At 50.4% G+C, this 23137-nt stretch overlaps 2 protein-coding genes across 6 annotated transcripts in view; one reads left to right on the top strand and one right to left on the bottom strand.

Annotated features, from left to right (window-relative positions):
• The window catches only part of LOC311220152 (keratin, type II cytoskeletal cochleal), a 58759-nt gene that overhangs the window by 18243 nt on the left and 17379 nt on the right, over nucleotides 1-23137 (top strand). For 3 of the 5 annotated variants that reach the window (XR_014619212.1, XM_084303612.1, XM_084303608.1), the window contains exons 2-4: nucleotides 4198-4321; nucleotides 5855-6034; nucleotides 20617-20762. The gene's annotated coding sequence lies outside the window, so the exon portion shown is untranslated. Of the gene's footprint in view, nucleotides 1-4197; nucleotides 4322-5854; nucleotides 6035-17843; nucleotides 17948-20616; nucleotides 20763-23137 lie in introns of those variants that run through there. The other 2 variants (XM_084303610.1, XM_084303611.1) reach the window with 2 other exon arrangements.
• On the bottom strand, nucleotides 322-14654 carry LOC311220155 (keratin, type II cytoskeletal 80-like; the record flags this gene model as incomplete). Its single annotated transcript, XM_084303615.1, has 9 exons — nucleotides 322-524; nucleotides 615-670; nucleotides 1008-1228; nucleotides 1315-1440; nucleotides 1926-2090; nucleotides 4243-4338; nucleotides 5332-5392; nucleotides 10641-10855; nucleotides 14334-14654. 9 exons carry the CDS (start codon nucleotides 14652-14654, stop codon nucleotides 322-324), a joined length of 1464 nt encoding a protein of 487 aa, XP_084159741.1.

Genomic DNA, 23137 nt, shown 5'->3' with positions numbered 1-23137 from the left:
TTTCCCCTCCTGCCAAGTTTCCTATAGATAGATCTCAAAGGCTATGAATACAAATCCTCTCGGGAAGCAGACCTAGAGAGGGAGAAGGTGTCAGTATGGGTATCAGAGTAGGAGAGGCTCTAAAAGCCTGGGCTGGTTTCTGCTTGTAACTGGTAGCAGAGCTGTTAACTGGGATGGTGCAAAGACGAAAGAGACAGCCTGGAGTGGATTTTCATCCTTCATCCCTTGGACGCTGGCTTGAGTTCAGGAGAAAGTACTTGGGCCTCGTTTGGCTGCAGATGCCAGCGAGTCTTGTGGTTGTGCTGCGGGGCTCCGTTTCTCCTAGGAGCATTCTTCAGAGGAGAGGGAGCTGAACTTTGGCCGGGCACCACAGATGGAAGCATCTGCTTCAGGTGTTGCTGAGCCGCTGCTGAGGCTTCGAGAGGGCAGGGTCTTTGTGCTGCCTCCGTTGAGCTTCATCTCCCCGTTGGTGCTGCCTGTTCCTCTTGCAAACAGCTTGGAGTTCCTTAAGGTGCTGGCAGAAACTGCTGGGAGAGGGAATATGAGAGGGGGCAAGCTTAGAAGTGTTTGACTTACATTCTGCTTCACCAAGCTGTACAAAGAAAACCACTTACGGTGCTTCGGTCTGGAGTGCACGGCACTGATGACGGTGGGGATTGGAGACTCCATGCTGTGGGCATAAGGAGAGAGCGTGAAGGTGGGTGTTAGCACCTGCAATTCCCGAGGGAGGGAGCTGGGCTCTGTGGGTAGAGCCAAGGGCACGGTAGGGTTGTGGAGGCTAACTCAATAGCATCTGGGCCAAGCATCATCTAGAGGAGTGCTGGTGCCTTCCGAGAGCTTACGGAAGACTTCAGAGCAAGAAGCAGGGCTGAACTGTATGGGGGCAGCTGGGGTTTGCTCTTTTTTCATCAAACCTGTACCAGACTCAAAGCTTGGGATGCCTGCTTTCTCCCTAGGTGTTCGTGTGCCTCTCTCCCACTGTCCAAGCACAAAGAAGCCCAGCTCACCTGCTTTCCTCCCCTTCCACGAGCTTCCTATAAGTGAGGATCTCCAAGTCCAGGGCCAGCTTGATGTTCATCAGCTCCTGGTACTCCTTCACCAGGTGAGCCATATCCTCCTTGCTCTTTTGGAGGGCCTCTTCGAGCTTCACCAGTTTGGCCTTGGCGTCCTTGAGGGCCGTCTCCCCATGCTCTCCTGCTTCTTTGATATTCTCCTCTAAGTACAGGCACTGGGGAAGGAAGGTGGTGGAGGCGTTAGGTGTGCTGTAGTTTCAGACCTGCAGATTAGAGCTTTGTCACCCTCCCCAGGACACACCTGGCTCTTCTGGGACACGATGCAGGACCTCAGCTTCTGGATTTGGATGTTTAGGTCTGCAATCTCCCGTCGGCTGTCAAGGAGGTGACCTCCATAGGTGGCCGACTGGGTGTTGCCTTCGTTCAGCTGCAGGGGAGATGGAAGAGTGGGTTATTTGTTCTTCCTCTGCTGTAGCAAAGGAATCTGGGAGGATTCTCACTGCCCCTGGGGAGAAACACCTAACTGGGGAAAAATAGCAGGGGTGTGGAAGGATTTAGGGCTCATTCTCGTATTGTCTTCTGGCTGTAGCTGCGCCAGGCACAGAGCACCCCGTTGTTGTTAACCATGTTCTTGCTCCCTCTGTTTGGAGGGGGCACCAGTGGAAGATCATTTGCTGCATCTTAGGTGGGCTGCGTTGCCACTGGGAGATGTCCTTGCCTTTTTCCACTGACGGTGTGGAGAGTCTTGGGCAATGAAACTCAACTCCTAATTTACACATGTGAATTAGGAGGAGCTGATCTGGGTTAGTGCTCTGTCCCTCCACATCTTGCTGATTCCTGTAGTTTCTAGGCTGATCTCCCTTCTTCTTTCCCTGCCTCTCCCCAGTATCAATCAGATAAGGAGACAGATACCTTTCTCCTGGTAAGTGTTTCAGCCTCCTCCCAGCTCCGAAGAGCCAGGGCTTCATACTGAGCCCTTACTTCTTCCACAATTCTGCTCAGATCGAGCTTGCATGTATTGTCAATTCCCAGAACAACAGAGATGTCCTTAATTTCTGTCAGCAGCTCCTCGAGTTCCTGAATGGCAAAGAGAGAACAGGACTGAGATATCAAGTAGTCAACAAAGCTACTTGCTGTAAGAGAATACAGCAAGTGTTCTCTAATAAGAGAAGGGAGAAAGAGGCCCCTTCTCTGAACACCTCTATCAGCAGCAGACCTGTTTTGCTCCCCAGAGCTGCTCTCATGTGCTGGAGAAACTCATGCCAGCCCTGGGGAGTCAGAAACAGGCACACAAGCTATGGTATCACTGACTGGGGTATTTGCTCTGGATGGCTGACTCTGTCACAGCTCTACGGAAAAGAATTCAAACGATGTATGCAGACTCCCCTCAGTGAACCTAAAAAGGATCCTTAATCCATGCCTGTAAACTGCGCTCCTGGGTGGTTTGTGTGCAGACAAGACAGGGCTTGCTGCCTCGCTGCCAAGCAGATGGCGTGCACCTTCACTTGGCAGCTCCCCCCAGCCTCGGTCTGCTCCTGCAAGGGTTCCCTCTTATCAGCATCTCTGTAGCTTCTTATTTACACCAGTGTGAAAGAGACCTGGTACATCTCTCCCCATCTCTTAGCTTTCATCTTGATGTTTTTGTTCTGCCCTTTTGTGCAGCAGCCTCTAATCTCTTAGAGGAGCATCTGTATACCTTGTTTGCCTTGTCTGCCTCTGACTGGGGAAACAAAGGGTGCCCTGATGCGGAGATTCATGAATAATGGAGAAGTACCCCACCACTTGTACAGGAAACAGGATTATCAGTGCATTTTTTTCCTTACTGTTGTTCAGTCTTTGAGCTTCTTTGTTAACCTTTGAGCACTTTAATGGCTATATGAGAAGATGCATGTGTATTGCAAGGACTTGAGCATCCTCTGCCAACAAAAAAACGAAACCCAAACCAAACAAAAACCCACCCCCAAAGTAGAGATTTATTAATGAGGATCAAGGCTGGGGATTTCTTCTGATTCATGCTAACGTATTGTGAGCAAAGATGTCAAGCAGTTAACCACCCACGTTTACCTCTCCGCTGGGTGCATGTGCCTGTACATTGATGTCAGTCAGAGCAACAGGCATGGGCGAGAAAATGACTAACCTGAAAACCAGCTGTGGAGAGGAGCAAGCAGAGAAAGAGAGGTGGAGGGTAATTTCTGTGCATAAAGGGTGAGTTGTAAAAGAAATATAGACTGCTGCTGAGGGCAACAGTGTGGGACCTAAGAGAAAGCAGCTCAAAAGGAAGGCAGCAGCCTCCCGGGTGGGGTGTTGAACGTGGATTCAGAGCAGGATCTGATTTCTGACTACCCCTGTAATTGCCTTGCAACAGGAGTAATTTTAGAAGTAAGGCCTCACGGCTGGATGTAGGCAGGCCGTGAGTTCTGATGTATTTCTGGCATTATGCAGGGCATTCTGCTTCTCTGTGCCTCAGTTTCCCCACAAAGGGTAATGACATTCCTCTGTCAAGCATTTTAATTGTTTGTATTGGTGGAATTCAGACAAATCATTAGTATTCCCCAAACAGTGCTGAGCCTGCTCGGTAGCATTTTACAGGCTCTGAGTAAGTGCCTGAAATCACATCACCGTTTGAGCAGATGCAGGCACACTGCGCCCTTTGGGTTTGTTCAAAGGCCTGCAGACGCTGCATCCTTCCCCCCGTGGTGAAATCACATCCGACTGCATACTCCTTCCAGTGGGAACGGAGCACGTTGGGTTGGGTTACGACAGCGTTCAGCACCTCTCCCAGGTTCACAGTGGCTTGTCCTGTTTTGCTGTGAGCCTTTCCTCTGGATCCGAAGAAAATAACACTCGGCTCACTCAGCACCTCCCCCAGGTCTGGAGGCAAACTCTGGCAGCAGGGGTTAGGAGCTGAGGCTAAACACAGCCAGCGGGGGGTTAGGTGGGGGTGTGGGACTGATGGAGGGCTGCTGCTCCCAGAGCTGTGGGGCAGAAGAAATGTCCTAATCAAACTTCTTATGGAGCTGGCTCCCTCAAGGGAAGGGGATTAGCTGATAGATGCTGCTTTATGCCCTTTATCTAGTAGTTGGCTGCAACTCTACCAGGCAAGCGCTCATTTTGGTGCAAACTGGGAACAATGACCTCTCTGTATTGGGAATGTCCTCAAAAAAGCTTTTTTTTTTTTTCACAGAAGCTTGCACATGTGCCAGGGCTGCTCTCTCGATTGCGTTTTTACCTGTTCGTAGATGGTTTTCTTCAAATTCATCAGCTCCTGAAGCCCATTGAGTTTTACCTCCAGCTCAGTTCTGTGCAAGGTACTCGCGTCTAAATCCTGCAGGAGGTGGAAAGTGTATTAATGAATAGTTTGTTTGAAGTGAATTAATGAATAGTTTGTCTTTGGGTCGTAGTAAGAAGTCTTTTCTGTTGCCCCCATGCCCCCAGCAAGTGTTGCTTGCTGTTTATTGCCTGGTGCTTGTGAAATTGCTCTCATGCTGTACAAGCAGGGAGGCTTTTTGTGGAGACTTCAGCTCTGCAGGTTTTGTTTTTTTTTGTTCTGTTTTTTGTTTTTTTGGGTGAGAGCTTTGGTAGAAGTTTCAAATAGGTAGGGTGGAGAAGGAAGCAGGCAGGGCTGGTCCGTACCCACTCATCTTTTGTTCACCACAAAAAGCAGGGGTTATTGAAAACTGATGCTGTCCACAGAAGTTGCCAGAACTGCCCTTACTGGCTGATGACTGTGTCAGGGAAAACATGCAATTAGCCATAATGATAATTTGCGGAGAACATTTCCTCTGTCTAATAATATCCTGCATTCCTGTACCTTGGATTTTTTTCTTTAATGTAAAGACTGCGCACAAAGCCTTCCATTTGCGCTGATATTCAAATGCAGCTACCTCTGGGACGGGATGTTTAAGCAGGGTGTGGTCACGCAACAGGTAGCAAAAGCAAACACTTTTATCAATTTCCAGCTTTTTCCAACCCATGCTGTCATTCTGTGAGGAAACGTGCCAGGGAGCAGAGGTGTTGTCTCGGGGGGTCTGGGGTACAGAGCTCTCCAGGCCAGGTCTGGCCAGGGCAATCGCAGTGTGGCTGGACACAGGCTCAGGCTGACCCCCTGGTGCTTCTGCCAAGAGCCACGGGGCTCTTCTGTAACCACAAGCAGCCCAGACTTGCTTATACTTCTATTGAAATTGTGACCATGTTCACCACTCCGCTGTCTTCTTCAAGACCTTATTACCCCGTCAAACCTCAGTGGTACAAGGGCTCTTATGCTCCTGGCTGGCTGGTGTAGAGACCATGTAGATGAAAAGCTCCCCATGCCACTGACCTTTTTGAGCTCCATGAAGGTGTATTCCATGCCACTACAGAGGCGAATTTCATCCTCGTATCTAAAGAGAGTGGAAAAAAGTTGTCAGAAATTGCACGAGTCTCTGGGTTGCTTAACATTGTCTTGCTGGCCCCCCAGACATTGACATCCAGGCTTTCTGCTTTTACTATGATATCCCACCTACTTGACGTCCTCTGCCCCTAAATAACAGCAGGAGAGAAACCTCTTAGGAATGGGCATCTGGACAAGAGAGAGGGTTACAAGCTGCCACATGCCAGCTACTCTAGATTAACACCATTAGCACTTTCAGACTGAAAAAAAAAAAAAAAAAAGAGTAAGAGGAGGTAGCTTTAACTCTGATTTAATTTGAGGGCTAAGCAACCTCAGGTTACCTCACATTTGCCACAGAGAGAGAGCAGGCACTGCAAAGTGAGGTGTGGTGAGCTGTTCTCTGTGAAAGCCAGTTGCATGCCCAAAGAGTCCCAGATTTTTACCCTAAGCCTTTCTCTTCTGTTTCTTTCAGGTATCCTCAGCATTTAATCTTCAGAATCTGAGAGGCTTCTCGAGGGAGAAAGCTTTGCTTGTGTAAAATCAGAGAAAACGGGACTGGCATCAGAACTTATCTTAAGTGTAAGCATGATTAGTGAAGAAACAGAAGACCTGACAAAGCAATTCACGGAAAACAGTGCCCACAGACCAGAAGGTAACAAAAACCGTACGGGACAGGGTGGAGTCCTAATGGCTAAATATCCAGCAAGGGAACCAACCCTGCAGGTGTTTAAAAACGGGTTTGATATGGCAGGACCAGGATGGCAAAGACTTAGTCTGGGACAAACGCATTTCCTGAAGGCTGGCACCAGGCACGAGAGGCTAGTTTAAGGAACACACCAGTCCTTGTTGGCTCTTGTGGCAAGTGTGTGGCTTGCCCCGATGCTGCTGAGAGCAGCAATCTAAGCAGGAAACAGCAGGGTCTCTTTTGGGCCTGATCTGTGACCAGCAGTAGGTGGTTTGTTTGCCGTGCATGAGGCCAGAAGCATTCTGTGATGGGTGTCTGGTATCTCCCGCTGTGCTGCAGGACACACTAGGGGCGTGTTGGCTGTTCTGCTGAGACCGGAGCAGGCCGTGCTCCCAGGGAGGCCCTGGCTTCCCTGCGCTTCCAGGACACCTCAGGCTCCTCTTGCCCTAATGTGCTCATAGCGTTTCCAGGCTGGGAATTAAGCCTTTGAGTGCTACTTGCAGATGTCACCAAATTGGAGGGCTAAGATCTTTGCAAATGAGGTAAAATGGTATTTCCTAACAGAGGAGTGATAATAAAATCCGGAATGACAGCCGCATTCTGTTGTTTGACGGTCGGGTGCATCATCACTCTGGCTACAAGCTCTGCTCTGCTGCTGAACAAACTTTTGCCAGAAAGAGGAAAAAGCATTGGGAATGCAGCACAGGGGACTGCTTTGCAGGGCAAGGGGGTAAGTCGTGCCTGGGAGCTGACCTGGAATATTGAAAACAGTTCCCTGGAGCCATTGCTTCCTCCACAGAGGAGATAGCGAGGGCACAGGAGGGATCTGATTGTCACAGGCTCTACAGTTGGGCACTTCTAAGGCTCCCCTTTTGTATCCCCATGGTGTTAAACTCACCCTTTCCTTGCCTGCTTTTATAGGGCCAGGCAGCGTGGCTAACAAGATTTACCTGTCTGGTTTTTCTGCTCTTCAGCTGGAATGTTAGCCATGCTGCCAGTAACTATGTACCGAGCTTAATTACAGCCTGCCACTCTTCCTTCATCCTCATGGCATCTCAGCCCAATCCCAGTCTGTCCCAGCCTGCTGAAGCAGCTTCGCACATTGCCGGGCGCTGACATAATCCTGCGTGTGGAACAAACAACGCTCCTGCCTGAAAGGGAGCAGGCCAAGCAAGCCAAACATGCTCACCGCACGGCTCCGGAGGGACGTGGCGGCCGGGAGGTGACTCACATGGGGATGGAGCCTTCCACAAACACATTACAGCATTTATCTCCTTAAAGGTAATCCTCAAGCAATCATGCATTAAGGCACAAATCCATCCTATCTCACTTCATGCACTTAAGCCGCACTTGAGACAGGCGTCTGGTCGCCTTGGGCTCCTTCCATAATCAGTGAAGCAAAATCAGAGCTGAACTGCATTTCGGGCAGGCTACGTTCCTCTCTGGACACACCTCCAAGACTACCTTAGGGTGAAGATACAGTGGTGGGATAGATCTGAGCCTGGTGGCATGGAATTAAGTCAGTCTCTCTTGTGGAGCAAGGAAAGGGGGGAGGGAACCACTGAAAACCAGCTGCAAAGGCAGAGGTACGTTGGCTGACCAATCTCCAGGGGGAAGGCTTGACTGTCATAATCCCTGGGTCTCAGTAATGGCCCCTCCAAAGGCTGGCAACCCCGTATTTTCCTGCAGTGTTCTCCTAGTCCCACCCCAGAGTTGCTCGGCACATGCAAAAATTCCCTGCCTTCTCATTCAAATGGCTCTTTGCATGTGCAAATCACGCGTGGGGAGCTGAAGCAAAGGCTTCACCCCTGGGCAGTCCTACTCGAGGATGTTTTGGTATTTGATTTTTAGCTTGATTTCCTAAAGAAGCAGGGTTTGAGACCCTGTGTCAGCCTTCGATTTATTCCTTTGTCCCTTCTCCATCCTCTCACTTTGGAACAGTGACGACGGAAAATTGACGCTGGTCAATGTTACCCTAAGGAAGCTGGAGAAGGTGAAAACATCCCAGCTAGCTAAGTCTCCTGTGTGTCTTCTGGAAAGCAATCCCTTAACAGAAAAGACGGACAAATCAAGGCCTTCCCAAGGAGCACTGACAGGCAGATTCACTTAGGATCTCTTGGGCAGCAGCCTGCCTGGGCACCACTGCGTGCATGGCTATGTCTGGAGTGCCACAGCAGGGACGAGCAGATGCCCAATTAAAATTGCTAGTGGAGTTACTACCTTTTGCTTCCCCAAAAATATTTCCCTTGGGAAAAGAAACCTCTGCAAGAGCTAGAAGCCTCCAAAATTTGCATGGTTTAAGTAGACCATTCGCTCCAGAAAAACAACTGGGCTGAGGCAGTTGTCTTGCAGGATTCAACAGAGCCAGTGTGGGTTAGGACGGGGTTGGATTGCTGCCTGGAGAAAGCTCAGCAGAAGCAGCACTTCTCTCCCCGTGAATCACCAGTGGCCGGGAGCAGCTCAGCGGATTGTCACTGTCGCAGAAATCCACTGGCGCTGGCTTCGGGGGTTAGCAGCACCCAATGACAGGGTGGGTTTTGCTTATTTGCTGCTTAGGCCACCCTGGCAGGGCTTGTGCCTTGCAGCTCACAAATAGAAAGCGGAGTGGGAGGGCTCTGTAAGTGAAGGAAGAGTGCTCGGAGGAGCAGTGTCATTTCCGAAGGCTGTTTTCCTGTGGCTGCGTAGTCCCACAAAGCGGGAACTTTTCCCAAGACCAATAGTTGTGCCATAAACTGCTCATAAACTGGTGCCCAGTGTGGATTCCCTGCTGTCTGATCCCGTGCAGGTTTACATGCTATGTCCTTCCCCCCTGTGTGTGTTGGGTCGGGGGGTGGTCCTGTTCCTCTAGCTGGTCATGGGCTTTGAATTTCTAGCAGTATAGCATATCTGTCTTGTCTACCCGTTTGTCCAACTAGGTTGAAACTGTCCAAGATCAGAAATTAGGAGGGAAACACACAGCCAACCAGTTTGCCTAAGCACCTTTATCCCTAAGAAACTGGGCTGAGAAATAAATGCAGACATTCATTTAAATTCATAAAAATAAATTGCCAGACATGGGCAATTAATGAGGTAATTACTGAGAACAAATGAGGGTACAAGCTGTGAGAGCAGATACGTGTGACTGATCTGATGTTTCTCTACCAGCCTGACTGTTTTCCTATCTGGGTTTTCCTGACTGTCACAGAATAAAACAAGGAGTATCTCTTGTAACAGCACGGCCACAGAGCCATTTCTTCCCAGGGGATGTACAAGGAGGAACAAGTGCCCCCAGAGAGGTCTTGAGGTCTTATTCCCTTTCCTAAAACATTTAAATGGCACAATCCCTCTTATGGCTTAAATCCAAGTTCAGGGTGGCTACCTGTCAGCAAAGCAAGCAGCAGTGATTCCAAGTCTGTTAGTGAAACCAGCATCCAAACGAAGTACAGGCACCCACCACGAGGAACTCGGGGATTTGTAGGCATCTGTACGTAAGTGCATCAGTTCTGGAAAGATGCTGAGCATAATGATTTCAGCATAAGGTCAAGAGCCAACCTCTTAGCTCCTCTTCCTGCTCTGCCACCAGCTCGCCCCATGCAGCTGCTGTCTCCCCGTTACCCCGTCCGTAAAGCGGAGGTATCAATCCTTCCCCTAATTTGCAGACACGTTGAGCAGCTGGTTTAATCAAGGTCTGCAGGGAGCTTTAAGATCCTTGGGCTAAACTCTGGAGAAGGGCACTGTTATTATTTATGCATCGCTTTGTTCATCAGGAACAGGTTTGGGCTATTATTACAGCGATGTCTATCAGTGCCAGCGGAGGGGTAGGCCCTTAGCATTGTTGTTCTGTTTTGACAGTGCCCACAGGTGGGTCGTCGCTACAAATCAGCACGGAAGGCTCCAGAGAGCTTGTGTAGGCAGCTGGGTGTAACTGTAAGGGAAAGTATCTAATTGTGGATTCATCTGTGCGGTATGCAAATGACACCGATAATAAGGAGAGCATTGTCTTCTTAAATGAGCCACGGAGCATCTCAAATCTTCTTATCAGAAGATCTCGAAGCTCTTGACAAAAGCAGCGATAAGCGCTCTGCAGCTGGCCCTCTCTTAAACTTCCAGCTGCCTTCCTATTTTCTGTCCAGAGGTTTTCTGGGTAAGAATTTGACTCCTTGGTCAAAGCAGAATTTTGCTTTAAATTTTGTGGGGAGAATAGGGAAAAGAGGGGGTGTTTGTTAATGCTAAGTAGTCTAGTCCATAAAACAGTTTGGGGAGGAAGTTTTGGCTTGTGATAACAGCGTGGAGAATAAATAATTCTTTGTTTTATTGGCTGTCATTCCTGGTAATATTGTTGCCCAGAGATGTACTCTGGTCTGAGGCCTTTCTCAGATGCCCTGATGATTTGCTTTCTATGGGTTACTTCCATCTCTAGTTAGGAAGAGGCTAGGAAGCTAACCTCTCAAATGCACAGTTCCGTTTGTTCCTCGGAATAACTGGCTGGCTGTGTTGAATTACTGCCACACTACTCCTTGTCCATGCAGCTTAACCCGTACCTTGCAAACCCGTTCCCCCTTGCACATCCAAGAATATACCAGGATATACCTACTTGCTTCGAAAGTTATCCATGGTGCTCAGGACCTTTGTCAGCTCCAACTCAAGATTTTCCTGCTCATAGTTGAGTGCCTTCATCTCTTGATTCATTTTGCTCATGTACTGATCGTAGATGGCCTTCATGTCTGATTCGGAGTGGGAGTTGTCTTGGTCCTTCAGGAAATTCCACCGTGTCGTCAGGATCTTGTTCTGTTGCTCTAGGCACTTGACCTGCCGAAGAAATTTCAGAGCATTCAGCAACACCAACAGCTGATAGCAAAACTGACCGAGTGCTTCTGGTCTGGAGACCTCTGGAGTAGCTGCTAGACCTAACTGAGATCTCCAGGTAAGAAGGAGAAACCCCCTAAAGAACAGACCTGGGACATGCAGAGGTTTTATACATTACATGCTGCTTAATTTCTTGATAGGAAAGTGAAAGAGCATCTCTTATTAAGTCGCTGAAAAATAACAATTGTTCAGTGCTAGTCCCCTTTACCTCCGAAAGTATGAAATAAAATCTGAAAATCCACTACTGATCATGCATAGATGTGTTGTATAATGGGATTCTGATTTTACTGCCTCAGAGTGGCACAAACTCAAAACATCAGAAAAGATAACTCCTTTCAGATCTGTAGGATTACACCATGGCAAAGCCTGAGTGATGAATCAGAGTCCTGGGTTGTATTGCAAAGCAGCACAGAGAAGAACTATGGGAACTCTAGAGAGTGAGTGAATAATTAGGCTCCATGTGAGGTCTCTGTGTGCCTGTCTGCTTGAGAGAGGATACATTGCATTCTCATCCACCCACTATTCAAATCTGGCACTCTTCTTTCCTAATACTCACAATCTGGACAGTAATGCTCAGTGTTCATCTTCAAAGCTCTTGACTAGCTTTAATTAATTATTTAATTGGTACTTCTCTGTGAACAAAACCAAACTCCTTCAGTTGCATTTTGGCTGGTGATTTCTGAGCTGTCGGTTGCCTCCAGAAACCTTCTGTCATGGAGATGATGCAATGCTGAGATAAGTGCATCTGCGCTGCAAAGAAGGTACAGCTTCAGCGATGCCTTGCGCGGCGAGAGCAGTGGAGTGCAGGAGGCTGTGTAACTTCTTGTGGCCACAAGCAGCATCAGTGAACTGAAGAGACAGTTCCCTGCTGCTGAGCACTTCACAGATGCACACGGTGAGAGACAGCATCTTTCCCAAAGAGCTGCTTATCTGAGCAGAGAGAGAAGTGGGAGCGTAGTGCAGCCAAGCAAAGCAGTTCTCAGATGTTTGCAGTCTGTTATTAGCAGAAGGGGTAGGAGCTTTAAGATCTGCCAGGTCTCGCTGTTAGAGACCTAATCCTTTTTTTCCTGATAACATAGTACATGTCTGTAGACATCAAGTCGGTCGTCCAGTCTGGTGACTGTCTGCTCTGTCCTGGCTCTAAACCAGTGTCACATTCTGTGTGCATGCGTGAGGCTGCGTACCTGCAGGGTGATGCTGTGGCGGAGCCAGAAAGGGGCATTACGGGTGGCATGAGGAAGTGGCCTCTGGGGCTACCTGTCAACAATTGGGCCATTTGTTCTCTCCATCTGAGGCATCTTAGGGAGTGCAATAGGGCATCCCTCAGAAGACTGTGGTCAGCAGGGCTGGGATCAACCTGCGGGACTGGCTGTGGAGAACAACTTCTCATATTAAGGCAGCTTCCCCATTTGCTACTAGAATAGTAAATGGTTGCATTGGCTGCTGTTCTAAGTCTCTCACTGACCCTCACATCAAGTCTCAGTTCCTGACCTTGCTCCTAATGGTTTGTTGCTCTTTTTCCCCCTTAACTTCTCAATTTCTTTCCTGTTCTCAAGCCATACCCATCCGCTGGGCTGAACTGCTTTCATCTTGGCTTCTCATACAGCATCCTTTCCTGCAAAGTCGTTTAATGTGAGCTTTGCAGCAGAATAATCACCCAAATCTGGCCTCATATCCTGGGAAGACCATGACTGAACACAGAAGTGACCAAAGCGTAGTCCTTGAAGGCCTCTGCACCTGAGCTGCTCAAGGCAAAGGCAGGGCCTCAAACAGGGACGTAGTTCCTCGGCTGTTCGTTGTCTTTCACCTGGACATATCTGGAGCAAATGGAAAGGAAATACTAGCAGATCTGGAACAGCCTGCTGGAAGCTCATCAGCAGCAAGCTCCTAAAGTTATTGTTGTCAATTACCTGAGGAATTAGCCGCTCAGGCTTGAGACCATCTGAATTCCCGATTAAAAAGACAAGTTCTCTGTGACAAGGAAGTGTCATTACTTTCTTCTGGAATGAGAGCCCGAGGCAGATGGTTGAAGTTTACCACTTACGTGCCACTTGAAGCTGCAGCCTTCAAAGCTAAATGCAGAAGCTGCAAGTGCTGAAGACAAAGCCGCCTAACTAAGGTGGAGCATTTGTATCTTCTGTCCATCAGGCCCATGCTTATCGGCAGGCCACCAGGTTGGGCTTATCGTGAAATCTGGAGCCTCTGTCACTTCTTCCATCTCTGTTTGCACGGAACAGGCTGGTGCCTGTGGTCTGGCTTACGTACGTATTGTCACTGTGTGGTCTTGCCCCATCTCCCCTGCTCCCATCCTTTCTCCTGTGGTCTGGTTTCTGAGCAGGGCTGGCTGTATGTGCACGCATCCCTCTTGTTCTGGATAGTCAGAGGACCAGGTCAGCAGCACATGCAACAAAACCTATCCAGGTGATTTCCAAAGCAGTTGTTTTCCAGCTTTGCATTGCCAAAATCAGTGCTTAGAAAAGCACAGACGCGGAGGCTGCCTTGCTCCTCCATGCAGGGTCAGCCCCCTGGCACCACCACCTGCCTGTTTGCACATGTGGGTGTGGTGGGTACACAACTATTCGGTTGGGATAGATGCTATGGGAGATGGTCCCCCCCGCCCTCCTCCTTCCCAGTGTGAACTCAGGTCCTCTTAGAAGTAGACTTAAAGAAAATAATAATAAATAAATAAAATCCCAAGCTGTAGTAGCTTGGCATTGAGAGCCTGTATTGTAGACTGCAGTGAAGCAATCCTCCTAGGAGATTACCATCTGTTTACAGAGCACCAGGGCTTTGCAGAAACCTGCCTCGGCTGGATGAGTTGTTTTCCTTTGAGAAAATCTTCTGCCTTCTCATGGATCTTAAGAGATGAAAGCGACACTTTCTTGGCTGAGCGTGCAACCCCTCACGGTAAAAACCACAGAGGAGGGAGGTGTTGGGGGGGGTCTCCCTTGCCCGCTCTGCACCTCCAGGGGTGAATTTCCAGCTGTCTTCCAGCAGCCAGAGAAGAACTGGAGCGGCCACCTCAGGCAGCGTCACTGCTCGTGGCTGTTTGTCCACCACAGGAGCCCAAGGCCTGCTCTGTCCGGCACCGTGCCTCCACCACCCTGCTGTGCTCAGGGAGGGCCAGGTCCCCGATGGCAGAGGTCACCCAGGGGGTGACAGGCACAGTGAAGGAGACACGCAGGCCACCCGCTGCTGCTGACCACAGATGTGGCCCAGCTTTACCTAGGGATGATGCTAGCCCTTGTCAAAAGAGATAGCACCGAAGGAATAACTAATTGGGTAATTAGCCTGATATTCAGAGCCTGGCAGTGGTTAGCTGAAGGCCTCCAGAAGTCCCCTGCCAGACTGGTTAGCGTTTGCTTCCCCGCCACCCTCCTCATCCCCACACTGTGCCGTGGTCCTCAGCAGCTCGCCTTACCTTCTCGATTAGGGTCACAAACTGGTTGTTGAGCAGCTTGATGTCCTCCGTCTCCTGCTGCCGCATGGCTTGGAAGTCGGTGTCGATATCAAGGTGCACGGGAGCCAGGAGCCTCCCGTCGATGGAGAAGTAAGAGGAGCTCTGGTATCCGCCATCCCCGTGGAGGCTGAGGGAGCTGTAGCCATTGCTGGCCACGCCGTTGGGGCTGCAGCGGCCCAGGCGATCTGGGGACGTGCTGGCTGCTTTTCCTCTGCTCATCTTCCCTGACACCTCCCAGGAGGAGAGGGAGCCACTAGTGAAGGCTTTGCAAGGGTTAGTCATGCTCAGCTTGTGGCTCTGCAGCTCTAGGGGAGGAGAAGGGAGGGAAGGGAGAAAAAAAAAAAAAAAGAGATGAAGTTTTCTTGCTGCTGCTGCCTCAAAGGGAAGGAGAGTAGTGGCACGCTGAGGAGCTTGGTCGGCTAATTCCTGTCTCCTCAGCTCGTGGGTTGGCTAATAAATTACAAGCACCTGTTCTCCTATGTTCATTAAACGGAGGAGGGTGTAACCGTTGATGTAATCCAGATCAACCTGTTGGCTTCTCTTTTTTTTTTTTTTTTTTTTTCCTCCTCTCTCTGTACCCTCCTTTCTTCAGGAGCTTGTTTGTGTGGTGAGGGCATAGGCACTCGCAGCAAAAACAAATCACTCACAGGTAATTCGCCGGGCCCCAAGCGGCTGCTTTCCTCATCCTTAAATGGTGAAGAAAGCAGCCAAAGGAGCCGGGCTGCTGCAGGCTCAGGGAGGACGGCTCTGAGCCTGGCTGCTGCCGTCGTGCTTGGCGCACGGAGCCCAGGTTCAGCCCATGGCTGGTCTCCAGCCAAAGGGATTGTGATTTTTTTGGGAGTGGGGAGTGTTTGGCTGAGGAAATCGTAAAGCAGGAGTCAGAATTTGCTCAGGGTAGGAGTTTGGAAACGTGTCTCAAGCTCGTCATAATTAGACTTGCTCATGGTCTTCCGTTGACCACGCAGGTGCATCACGCAAGCCTCTGATGGTCTGAGTGTTTGAGGGGTGTTAGGTCTGGTCTGGAGACCCCTTGGGTGGGCCAAGAGTCCTTGAGGTATTTGGTCAGCTGGCCTGGCAGCAACAGGGGCCTTCAGAACCACCAAGCTGGATCTCAGAAGTGCCCATGTCCCTCTTTGACACCTGCCTTTCCCCTCCCTGAAAGCTGTGTAAAAGCTAACTTTGGAGACACCAAAAACCACTGTCTTTTAATAAATTCTAGCCTGCTGAGGTGGCACGCCCTTAAATACTTGTTTGGACCTAGGCATAAACCAACGTTGGACACGGCTCTCTTGAAAGCGTTTTCCTGCTTTAGCTCAGTTTCTCATGTGAAAAAGCAGGACAGAAGAACACCCACTTCAGCCTCCTTTGCTTGATTAGCATTGCAGCGTTCTCAGGAAAGGGGATGGTCTTCTCTGCCCCAAATCTGCAATTTCCATTTTGTGGGAAAGCTGCTGTTTTTTATGGACTGCTTCTGCCCCACGTTGGAAGGCAAGCTGGGAATTTCCCTGCTGAATGAAGTGGGAGAAAACTTGGGTCTGTCACAGACCTGCTCCAATAAGAAATGCGTCTGATAATAGTAGGGGTTCTGGTATTAAAAGAGCTTCCCAGGGAAGCTGACCCATTCTGGTGGGGTTATCCTTTTCTTCAAGTGTAGTTTCAGTGTTTTGCCAAGAACAGCGTGCTTTCCCAACGACACGTCCATCTTGCCTCACGTGTTTCCTGTGATAATCCATCTGAATACAGAGTCCCTCGCTCAATGGATCAGTGTCAGATTTTCCAGCTTAATCCCGATGCTTAATTTTGAGGATTAAATCAAAATATATGGTTGAGAGATGACAAAGCTCATGGCTCTCGCAAGGTGAGGTGAGATTATCTCATCGTGGGCTGCTCGTTTGTGGCTTTGTGGTTGCAGGCACATCAGTGTTGCTGATTAGCATCAGGTCACGGGGCCACGTGGCAGGTTTTTTGCTTCATCTTGTACCGAGGGCAGTTGTGATGGCTCCCTAGGAATGATCCCTCCAAGGGAAGGAGATAGAGGTGAAATTAAGCTAGTTCAATTTAATAGCAGCTGCGAGCTGTGTTCTGCACGGAGCTAGGCTGGGTGCTAGCACGATGGTGTTTTGCAATATCCCAGGGAGTGCTGCTGCAGAGAAAGCACTGCTGGTCACTGCGTTGGCAACCACATCTCCCTGAGCATCAGTCCCCACTCCTTTCTCCTGCAAGCATCGATCCTTTGTCTCCCCATTATCTTTTCCTTGAAGTGAAACTTCTAACACTGGCTCCAGCCTGTAAGAACACCCAGTCCGGCTGAAATAGCATCGTGCAGTGCAGAATGTCAGGGTTTAAAACAAGAACAAACGTTTGTCCAGATCTAGTTGTAACATTCTGGTTTTGGAGTCCTGGTTCCTGTATAGGATCACGTACTATATCCTGTGTTCTCTCTGCTAGGTGCTGCTCAGGTGCTGGGGAGGGAAGCAGGATCGCTCTGCCACGGAAAGATGCTGGAGGAAGATGGCTGAGGATTAAAGCTCCCTTTCATGCTTGGGAAAGGCGGGATGGAAAGCTATTTTCCAGGGGTAGCAATGGGGCCTCTCTGCTCTGAGATGAGCAAGGTTTTTCAAAGCTCTGCCTCCTTCCAGGAGGACGGGTATAATTTGCCGTAACCCTCTAAGGAAAGTGTGTGCAAGTGGTCATCTGCTGGCAGGTGATGTGAGGATATGTGGGAAGAGCTTGCAAAGAGAGGATTATCTTGCTTTCTGACCTCTCCTTTCTAGGCACCAAGCTGAAGCTCCTGTGGTCCCACCTGCTTGGCAGTGGGGTGAGATGGGGACCCAAACTTGCCCCTTTAGGGAAGAGAGTGCTGCTGCTGCTGGGTCCTAGGGAACCTTAATTTCAGTCTAGTGAGAGCATTACTCCTCAGCAGTGCTCCAACAGCCCGACCTGATCCTGAGATTGATGCTGCTCTTTGGTCTTTTAGGCGCACTTAAACGTGGAAACCGGTGACCCTGTTCCAGGGATGGAGAAGGGAGGGCTGCTTCACACGGTGTGCAGCCAAAGCCTCGCTGCGTGTTTCTCTCCCTTGCTGTCTTCCCTGCCCTGTGGGAGAGGCAGTGCTGAGTCAGGGTGTTTTTTTCTCTTCCTGCTGATGTTCTCGATGCTCCTCCTCAGCCAGGTATTTGGTTCAATTTGGAAATGGCTGTTCTCCAAAATCTGGCTTTGAGATTTGGTGCCAGCCGTGTTGACTGCCCAGCAAAACAAGCTGAAAAAAGGATCTGAAGCAAGGGGGTTGGGCCGGATGATCTTCAGAGGTCCCTTCCAACCACAACCATTCTGTGATTCTGTGAACAGGAGGGGTGGAGATGTAATGAAGATGAGGTGGAGAACGTGATGAAGGGTTCGGCCACCTCCAGCCTGTGTCCTGCCCGTGTCTGTGCAGCCCGGTCTGGCTTGATCCTGATCCCTTCAGATGAAGGAGCTACCACCCAAAGATGCTGAGTGACCTGAGGGTCTCCCATTTTGGAGATGTTTTTGCAGCAAGGCAACGCATTGCTTCGAGCTTGCGGTGTGGTTGTTTGGTAGGTTGAGGTCTGGGGGTGGGCACGGGGCAGCTGAAGCCACCACGGGGTCACTTGTGGGTGGTTAAGCCTCTGTGCAAACAAACCTGGAGCCTTGTCACCTTTCCCTTGGTACATGGAGATTTATCCCAGCCATCTGGCAAAGCACCTTGTAGGGCTATTGGCTCAATGTATGTATGCTTAGTAAAATAATTTATATATCGAGATTCCATAAGTAATTGCTGTTTATTAAGTATGGATAACGTATGAAGCATGAACGGCGAATCAGCATTTGCCCCAAGGAATCAGAATGATTAAGGTTAAGCAAGACAGAGACAGGGCTAAGGGGTGCAGAGAGCCACGGAGGTAATGAGTGGGTCAGCAGGACTTGTTTAAGCCTTGTCAGGCACGCGAGGAGCGTCTGGAGTGGGAGCTGTGTGTGGTGGGGCAAGTGACACATCGCAGGGGAATGGCTGATAGCGTGGCCACAGGTAGGACAAGGCAGAGCAGCTGCAGGTTCCTGGTTCCAGAGAGCTAAGTCTGGTCCCCAAAGCTTCAGGTTTAAAACCAAAAACGAACCAGAAGAAAGCCCCTGATTGCTTTTGTTAAATTGGCTGCTGGCTCATCCCGTGATAGCGAAGGCATTTACCTGCTCGTAGGCTGGAGACAGGTTCTGGAGACAGCCGTGGGGCTGCAGGCCAGCAGAGCTGGGTTTGTGGCGAGGGGCTTTGATCGCAGAGACGCCTTAGTTCAGCTGTTTCTCAGCCCGGCTCCGCGGTGCCTGGTGGAGAAGGGAAGGTGCCGGCCTGGGCTGGAGGCACGGCCAGAGCAGCGCTGTGGCAGGAGAGCTGGGGACATGCCAGTGACCACAGGGCTGCGTGCTAATTTGGGCCCACGTGTGGTTTGCCATTGCTTTCCTTGTCTGCTGCTGCCCAGCCCTGGGGGGACGGTGCTGGGCACCGAGGGAAGCGCTGCAGCTGCCTTACCCAAGCTGGATGGGGACAGCACGGCTGGGGAGGGAGCTGCACCCCAGCTCTGGGGCTTTGGGGATGTTGCTGGGGGGGCTGCCTGGGGATTGCTCTCCCACTTTCCCCAGCTCTGCTTCATCCTTGCTTTTTCCCTCTGTTTTCTTTTCGTACCCATCCAAACTTCTAGTGTTACGTTTTCATCCTTTCCTCCTCTTTTTGTTCCTTTATGTGCCTGCCCAAACCCATCCACATCCCCTTCCTCCTTCCAGCCTGCTGCCCCCTCCCCTCCTCTCGGATTTCTGGGTGCAACATCAAGCAGCTCAAACTGCCATCTAAATCACTTCCCCAAAACAGACGTCACTTGCAAAGAATTTATAGAAGGGCTTGGAAGGCAGGACAGGACGTGCCCACATCTGCTTCGCGCTCAGGTTTCCAACCCATCTGCTGCACTTTTGCTCATGTAGTTTCCAGGAAATGTCAAGTTTTGAAAGAAGAAGAAGAAAAAAAAGTCAGGCTAATTAAGTGGTGGTGACATCACTCGTTTCTGCTGCGGTGCCGCAGCCTCTTCCCTCCCCGCTGTGCAGAGTGGCTGGGTGATACCGTCCGTGCCTAGGGCTCTGCCCTGGGCCACTGCATCCCATCATCTCCAGAATAAAGGGACATGGTTTCATCTCAGAAACCGCTGCTTTCTCTGTCAGCTGAAGGCTGTTCCAGAGTCTGAATCTCTGGGTGTCCTCAGCCGTCCATCACCACCGGTCCCAGTGCCAACCAGTGGGCTCTCAGAGCCCACTCTTTATTTAGAGCTGTGTTGGAGCCTGGCTCCTTTCTACTAACCTGTTCTGTTACTTTGGCAAATGGCTTTTCCTTTCTCCTTGTCCCTGCTTGTAAAAAAGGCATAAATGAGACAGAGTGTGAGGATTTACTGCTTAGTGTTTCTCAATCCACACTTGGGCAAATGACTTCATTCCTTTTAGACAGCACCCAGTATCCACCACTCCGATTACAATCTGGCTCTGTGCTCTTGTGTCACTTTTAATTAGGCATTTTGTTTCTGCATTGTGTGTCATTCTCACATGGTTTGCAGCATAAATAATGATGCATTGTGTTTCAGTGGGTACTGCGAGCCTTTAGCTCTTAATGAGGTTGCATGGATATTTATGAAGCCGTGTACCTGTTTTGCAACATGCAGGTTGCAAGGCTAAAACACACTGGGATCTCTCTGTGGAGAGAGAAAAGACCTGAAGTATCAAGGTGATGCTTGGTAGGTGGGCATCTGCCTTGGGAATTGCAGAAACCTGTAATTTTGCCCCAAGGTGGGGATTGTTGGCTATGATCGGAGCAAGCCCAGCCTGCAGCAGCTCCTCTCTTAAAATCAGCGTTGCAGAAATGAGTCCAGAAATGTAAAGGAAGCAAAAAAAACCTCTGAGGTCACATGAGGCAAGGTGTTCTGGGGGTGTCTTGTCTTTCTGCGAGGACTGGGGCTCCTGCTACTTGTGTCCTCAGGTGGGAAAAGAAGGGGACGGTGTCACTGCTTGGTGAGGCAGCTTTGGTAGCACAGACTGGGAACAAGGAGATGTGGGACCCCCAGAAGACTGGGTGGGAGCTGCTTAAGCTGCCTTCTCCAGTGCCTCCATGCCCCTCACTTGCTTTGTGCCTGCTCTTTTCAGAGGCCACGTGCCCAAACCATCAGGCCATAGGTCTGTATTTACCTCTTTTTTCCAGCTTCTTACGTTGACTGCATCTCAGTCTCCCTTACTTCCCACCTTGTGCCACCAACACCTTTCTGGAATGAAGGCAAAGAAGTCACCCAGCCGTGCCCACACCTTTCCACAGCTCTCCTCGGGGCGCGTTGTCGTGCTGCACGCGTTGTAAGTGATGCAACCCGAGGCTCCTCGGCATGGGCAGAGGGCATGGCACGGCAGCTCCTGGTCACTGCTTGCTGGGCTGCAGAGGGGCAGTTGCTGCGTGCATGGTTTTCGTGCTGTGTTACCTTTGGGTCCAGCTAGCTCCTGGACCTTCCTCTTCGCAGCTCAGCGTGCGGTCGGGAGCTGCTTGCTGTCCCGACATGTCTGCAAGGGAAGCTTTGGCACCAAATGGCGTGCCCTGTAGCGTAGCTCAGCGGGTTTGTACTACGCACGCCACTCAGGCACGGGCCCAAGTCAGCACCTTGAGGCAGAGAGAGGAATCGCCCGCTCCTCTTGCTCCGGCTTGGCTTTGGAGGGCAGTTACGGGGTGGTACGGCGGGGCTGTGTGTGCACGTGCAAAGGCCCCATGCATCGGCACGTGCACGCGTGTGTCGGGCTCAGGCCGGTGCTAAGCCCAGGAGGAAGCCTGTAATCCTTGTTAAATCTGGTACCTGATCTGATTCACCCTGATTTTAATTCCTGGGGTCAAATTCTACACGACTGATTCATGCCTGGTGCATGCAGTAAACTGGGAGCTCGGTCCTGCCTTGTATGGCCCTTAAAAAGCTTTCATGTAGAAAACAGAAAAAAATAGAAAAAACCTTTTCTATAGAAAAGCGAGGTAGAGCTCTGCTCAAGCCTCTTGCTGCAGGTGAAGGGCCGTGTGTAGGAACAAAGCATCCTCAGCATCGCGGAGAGCTGCTCTCAGTCCTAGCGCAAGCAGGGCTGTTTTGCTGTTTCGCCTTTTCTCCCATTTCTGCCAAACCTCCCTCCTCCCTCGCTGTCCTCACGTAACGTGGAAGCCTGCCCCAGGCTGAGCTGGTGGCTGGGGGGTGGTTTTGGGGTTGGTGTCGGGAGGAGCCCGGCTGGGTGCTGGGGCTGGAGGAGGTTTTTGCGAGCAGCCGGCATGGCCCTGGGTAGCCCCAGCTCCACCGGGCTGATCCGCCGGGGCTGATCATCCCTCCCCTCCCACATACCTGGAAAGGCTCCCTCGGGTGAGATCACCCAGCGATGACAACAATAATTAGATGTAAAATTTATTGATTATGGCGATACATGACACAGACCTGCCACACCCTCTGCTGCCATCAGCAGCCAGGGCTTGGCTCCCCGGCAGGTCCAAGGCTGCAGTCTTGCCCTTTGCTCTTACTGTAAAACCTGATACCAGGCCCTTAGCTAGGAAAGGACGGGAGGAAAAGGGGCTTTGCACCTTCCTTTTTGGCTTTCATTTGAAGCCATCGGGTTTGTTATATTTGGGTTAAAAGCGCTGGAAAGTTTTCATTAGACGTTTTGCTGGCCGAAGTATAAATACAGCGATAAAACACGGGGCCAGCGTGGCAGCAGGCAGCTGGGAAGTACTGGAGCTCAAATCGTGGGGAGGGAAGAAAACAGAAAATGTTTTACAGTCCTGGGACAAAGCACTTACCTCCCCCTGAGAGCTGAAATGGCCCCTCTGGAGGCAAAGGTTATCATTTCATCTTCATGATTATAGCTGTAATAAAATACTCATAACGAATTAATCACTTGAATATTATTTACCTTTGTTTTTCAGCTGTGACTCATCCATGGGGACATCCTACCCCTCCCTGGCCTTACCCCCTTGCCTTTGGTGACTTGTTTCTGCTCCTTAGCCTTTCACAAAACCATCTGGACTTTCGCAGGCTGGGCTGCAACTTCCATTTTTGTGCACCGAGTGCGTAAAATGCCTGCAGGTCCTCGTGGGAGACGTCCCCGCTGCGGATGGCCCCAGTGCTTGGCCAGGAGAAGCTGCCTCTGGTGGGACAAACCACCTCTGTAGCAGGAGAGCAGCCTGCACCAAATCTGCTGGGGTTTTTGCGATCTAACGTGCCGAGGATTCAAATAAATATTGACAGCTGCTCATCTGCTAAGGCGTAGCTATGTGCTCAGGGAGCGGAGGGAGGCAATATGGGTTTTATTCCTGCCTCTCCCACGGACTTCCTGTCTGCAGGACAGTTTATCTAAAACACTACGTACGGCTCCGTGTTGTTCTTTGTTGTTTTTCTTCCTTAGGAGCCCGTATTGGGCAACAGATCTGTTTGGACAGCTTTGATTTTGCGAAAGATCTTGGAATTTGTAATTGGGGCCAGAGGCTGCAGAGCAGCTTTGTTCCCGCGTAGTCACCGGGGTGAAGATGGTTGTTTGTATTGTGGTAGCTATTAAGACACCCAGTTGTCGTCCCTAATGAGGCTGTGCCGAGGGCTGTACAAACAAGGCTGATTGAGGATGGCTGTCATGTTGGGAGCTTCGTATTTTGGGAGAAGTCAGTCCTTAATCCTTCCTGACCGTGGAGATGGAGCATCAGTCGGTGTAAGCCGGCG

Source organism: Netta rufina (assembly GCF_964035555.1).
Source record: "Netta rufina genome assembly, chromosome: 30".
NCBI classification, from domain to species: domain Eukaryota; kingdom Metazoa; phylum Chordata; class Aves; order Anseriformes; family Anatidae; genus Netta; species Netta rufina.
This window is presented reverse-complemented; position numbering and strand designations above follow the sequence as displayed.